Source organism: Centroberyx gerrardi, chromosome 8, assembly GCF_048128805.1.
Source record: "Centroberyx gerrardi isolate f3 chromosome 8, fCenGer3.hap1.cur.20231027, whole genome shotgun sequence".
In the NCBI taxonomy this organism is placed as follows: domain Eukaryota; kingdom Metazoa; phylum Chordata; class Actinopteri; order Beryciformes; family Berycidae; genus Centroberyx; species Centroberyx gerrardi.
In genome coordinates, this window is record NC_136004.1 from 33,813,928 (window position 1) to 33,818,927 (window position 5,000).

General features: G+C 58.2%; 1 protein-coding gene across 1 annotated transcript in view; it reads right to left on the reverse strand.

Annotated features, from left to right (window-relative positions):
• The window catches only part of snapc4 (small nuclear RNA activating complex, polypeptide 4), a 23,366-nt gene that overhangs the window by 809 nt on the left and 17,557 nt on the right, over positions 1-5,000 (reverse strand). The window contains exons 17-20 of the mRNA XM_078285407.1: positions 2,776-5,000; positions 1,392-2,493; positions 786-1,060; positions 1-54 (exon numbers count right to left, since the gene is read on the reverse strand). The exon at positions 1-54 is cut by the window's left edge and continues 809 nt beyond it; the exon at positions 2,776-5,000 is cut by the window's right edge and continues 592 nt beyond it. Of these exons, the coding sequence (XP_078141533.1) occupies positions 1-54; positions 786-1,060; positions 1,392-2,493; positions 2,776-5,000 (3,656 nt within the window). The remainder of the gene's footprint in view (positions 55-785; positions 1,061-1,391; positions 2,494-2,775) is intronic.

A 5,000-nucleotide genomic window follows, 5' to 3' on the forward strand; every position in this document is an offset into this window, starting at 1 on the left:
ACCAGTGTAGTGATTGGCCGGAGCTCCTGGCCCCTTGCACCGCAGCAAGGAACTCTGGGAATGAAAACAACAACTGTGAGAAGAGAAATATGGTTTGATGCTTCATACCAGAGGAACCAGAGGAACCAGAGGAACCAGAGGAACCAGAGGAACCAGTGAGAAACAGGTCTAACAGAGTCCAGCTGTCTGCTGCTCAGAGACTCTGCTGGATTCCCTCTTCAGTTTGACCGATCCACAGACAACAGAATTTAATCTGGACTAACAGGAGCAGGTTCCTCCCACAGACTGAAAGAGCTCCAGTGACTGACCGCTGTCTCACTGACTTTCAAACAAAGAAGAAGAACAGAGAAGAAGAAGAAGAACAGAGAAGAAGAAGAAGAAGAAGAAGAAGAAGAAGAAGAACAGAGAAGAAGAAGAACCGTTTTTTCAGAGCTCTTTGTGTTTCTGGACGCAGATGGAACCCCGGACAGGGGAAGATCACGTGTTGGTCATGTGACACGCGTGACGCACAGCGGGAACGCTTCTGAACACGGAACATCTGACCGGAGTGAATCTCGTCTCGTTTGTCTTCACAGCTCTTCTTCTTCTGCTGCAGAAATGTTTCAGGAACTTTCTGCTCATTTTTTACCTTTCTGGACTAAAGAACCGTGGAGCTGCTCCTCACCTGTACGCATCATCAGTGACTGTTTGATTCTTCCTGTAAACTGCTGACATCACTTCCTGTCCTACTCAACTGAATAACCTTTAAAAATCATAAAGACTTTGAGTCGACAGGAGAAACTAACCTTGGCTCTCGTCCGTCTTCCTCTTCCTCTCTGTAACTCCTGCTCCTCCTGCTCCTCCTCCTCCTCTTCCTCCTCCTCCTCCTCTTCCTCCTCACTGGCTGGGCAGGGCTCAGTCTCCTCTGTGATTGGCTGGATGGTGGCCAGGAGGGCGGGGACAGTGAAACAGGACAGGAAGCGGGCCTTCAGCAGCTGGTAGGCGGGGTTAGCGGAGAAACACTCGGCCACCAGGTGGCGCACTGCCGCCACACGCTCCGCCTCCGGGCTGAGACCGGGAGCTGCAGGGAGACAAACCAAACACACCCATGATCAGACAGGAAGGGGCGGGACTTGTGACATGTGACTCCAGAGGACGAGACGCTCTTCACTACATGATACACGATCTGACACTTTGTTTCATCCAAAGTTCAAGTGAACTTTTGAAATGTCACAAATACAGTGGAGCAGGAAGGTGGAAGAGAATTAAAACATATCAATAACTGATCAGTATTGATCAGTATCAGGCCGACTTTTTCTTGTTGGTCACTTTCCTGCTGCCTGGAGACCAAACAAAAGAAATGCACTGGAACAAATATTCAGGTGTGTGTGTGTGTGTGTGTGTGTGTGTACCTGGTTGTGTGTCCTCTGCAGGTCTGGAGTCAGAAGGGGCTCCACAGATTAAAGATGGCCGACTGGCGCTCTGGGTGTAATTGTGGTCAGGAACAGGGCGGCTGTCAGGATTAGATCTGGGGTCAGGTGTAGATCTGGGGTCAGGTGTAGATCTGGGGTCAGGTGTAGATCTGGGGTCAGGTGTAGATTTGGGGTCACGTTTAGATTTGGGGTCACGTTTAGGGTTAGGTTCAGGTTTCTTCAGAGTGTGTTTGGGATCGGCGTCCTGGGACAGCAGCTGGAGGGCAGAGTTAGTCAGAGACTTCTTGGCGCAGAGCAGAGCACTGAGCGTGCTCAGACTGCTGACGAAGGGCGGCAGGTAGGGCAGCGCCACGCCCAGCCCGGGGGCCACCGCCCCCCCGCGCCCGCTCAGCCAGTCCTGCACCGCCCCTCTGGACTCCCGGAACATCAGAGACGGGTCGAACTGCAGCGCCTCCTTCCTGAGCGGAGGGGGCGCCGCCGGGTCGGCTCTGACCGTGCCCTTATATGGCATGAGGACAGAGAGGGGGGGGCAGGAGGACAGGGGGGCGGAGCCTGAAGGAGACCAAGGAAGAGGCTTCAGTCCGGGGGGGGGAGGTCGCAGGATGAGCCGGGGGGGGTAGGAAGAGGGGGCGGGGCCAGGAAGTGGCAGAGTGGGAAGACCCGGGAGGACGAGCGGGAGGGAGGAGGAGGAGGAGGAGGAGAAGGGGGGGGCAGGCGGAGCAGCAGAGGGAGTTCGGACCGGCGGAGCAGGAGGAGCAGCAGGGGGCGGGGCGGAGGCGGAGCCAGGTGGGACGTTACTGACGGAGAGCCACGGAAGGGGCGGGGCTAGCTGAGGAATGAAAACATTCACAGGTGGAGCTGGGTGACGGGCGGCCGGGGGGAGGGCCAGCTGCAGGCCCGGGGGCGGGACTCCAGCCAGCGGGACCAGCCCATTGGGAGTCATGATCCACATCGACTGACTGGGAACCAACCGCAGGTCGGGCAGCAGTTTGACCTGCGGAGTCCGAGCCGACGGTTTCTCTTCCCTACAAACTCTCTTCCTCCGAGGAGACGGAGACGCTTTCTTCTTCTTGGTTTCAACCTAGGAGCAAAAACCAAGGAGGAGTCAGACAGAGGGAGCAGAGCAACAAGGAGGAGTCAGACAGAGGGAGCAGAGCAACAAGGAGGAGTCAGACAGAAGGAGCAGAGCAACAAGGAGGAGTCAGACAGAGGGAGCAGAGCAACAAGGAGGAGTCAGACAGAGGGAGCAGAGCAACAAGGAGGAGTCAGACAGAAGGAGCAGAGCAACAAGGAGTCAGAACTAAACAGTCAGCTGATGCTCAGGTCACATGACCTTTGACCCTGTGATGTTGCAGATAGTTACCTTCACCTCAGCAGCTTCCTGCAGCGCTCTGACCTTCTGACTCGGCTTCCGAACCCTCTTCCCTTTCTGGACAACAGCCACACCTGCCCCGCCCCCATCCACACCTGCCCCGCCCCCATCCACACCTGCCCCGCCCCCATCCACACCTGCCCCGCCCACACACCCCCCATTCTGACTGTTAGACACACTCTCCTGACTCTCTTTCCGCCTGCGCTTCCTTCCTGTGGGAGGCTGGCTAGGTGCAGGGTGGCTGAAGGTGGAGGGAACAGCGTGCTGATTGGTCAGAACAGAGGCAGGAGTAACGAGGAGACTAGTGGAAGGGGGCGGGGCCAATTTTAGGAGGTTTCTGGTAGAGGGTTCATCCTGCAGGGGGGGAGGAGGGGGGGCAGGGGGAGGGGTGGAGGTCCGGACTACGGAGACAGGAGGAACATTCTGTCCAGGAGGAGGAGGAGCAGGTTCTCCTGCTGGAGGAGGTGTAGGGTCTCCTGCTGGAGGAGGTGCAGCTTCTCCTGCTGGAAGAGGTGTAGGGTCTCCTGCTGGAGGAGGTGCAGGTCCCCCTGCTGGAGGAGGTGCAGGTTCTCCTGCTGGAGGAGGTGCAGGTCCCCCCGCTGGAGGAGGTGCAGGTCCCCCCGCTGGAGGAGGTGCAGATTCTCCTGCTGGAGGAGGAGCAGGTTCTCCTGTTGGACGAGGTGCAGGTCCCCCTGCCGGAGGAGGTGCAGGTCCTCCTGCCGGGGGAGGTGCAGGTTCTCCTGCCGGAGGAGGAGCAGGTTCTCCTGCTGGAGGAGGAGCAGGTTCTCCTGTTGGACGAGGTGCAGGTCCCCCTGCCGGAGGAGGTGCAGGTCCTCCTGCCGGGGGAGGTGCAGGTTCTCCTGCCGGAGGAGGAGCAGGTTCTCCTGCTGGAGGAGGTGCAGGTGAAGGAGCTGTACCCTCGGTCAGAGGAGAAGAGGCGACAACAGGAAGAGATCTGTGAACAAACATCTGTAGAGCTGGAGAGGCCAGGGAGGAGGGAGGAGTCTGCTGCCTGGATACAGCCAGGGGCTGCTGGGATACGGCCAGGGGCTGCTGGGATACGGTCAGGGGTTGCTGGGATACGGTCAGGGGTTGCTGGGATACGGCCAGGGGCTGCTGGGATACGGCCAGGGGCTGCTGGGATACGGTCAGGGGCTGCTGGGATACGGCCAGGGGCTGCTGGGATACGGCCAGGGGCTGCTGGGATACGGCCAGGGGCTGCTGGGATACGGTCAGGGGCTGCTGGGATACGGCCAGGGGCTGCTGGGATACGGCCAGGGGCTGCTGGGATACGGCCAGGGGCTGCTGGGATACGGCCAGGGGCTGCTGGGATACGGCCAGGGGCTGCTGGGATACGGCCAGGGGCTGCTGGGATACGGCCAGGGGCTGCTGGGATACGGCCAGGGGCTGCTGGGATACGGCCAGGGGCTGCTGGGATACGGTCAGGGGCTGCTGGGATACGGCCAGGGGCTGCTGGGATACGGCCAGGGGCTGCTGGGATACGGTCAGGGGCTGCTGGGATACGGTCAGGGGTTGCTGAGGTTGGAGGACAGGATGTGGAAGGAAGACTGTCTGATGAGGAAACGATATAGGAGACATCTGAGGATTCATGTTAGGAGGCATCAGAGGGAGACGCATCCATGGAGAGAGAGGAGTAACTGTCTGTTGCCTCAGTTGCTGTTGCTGTTGAAGATGTTGTTGAAATGGTGGTAGTTGCTTTTGTGGTTGCAGTTGCTGTTGCTGTTGCTGTAGTACTATTAGTTGCTGTTGTAGTTGTACTTGTTTCAGTAGTAGTTGATGTTTTTGTTGTTCTTGCTGTAGTTTTGGCTTCTGTTGCTGTGCTGGTTGTTTTAGTTGCTGTAGTTGCTGTAGTATCAGTTTGTGTTGCACTTCTAGTTCTCTGACTTGCTCTCTCTTCCTCTTTTTCTGCAGAATCCCTGCAACTGTTTTCTCGCTCCTCACCTTGGTGGCGGACGGGGAGGAGGGCGGGTCCGGCGTTGGTCTCCATGACAACCCCTTCTTCTCCCTCTCCTCTATGATCTCCTTACATCCCGCCGTGTCGACCTGCAGTGTCTGGAGGAAGAGCAGGAAGACAGGAGTGGAGGAGAGGCGGAGCTCCTCCCCCCTCTGCCTCAGGCTGTCGGCGGCGGTCGGTTTGGTTCGCGACTGCGTCGGGATCAGCAGGTTGCCGATCCACGGCGTCACGGCGGCCATCA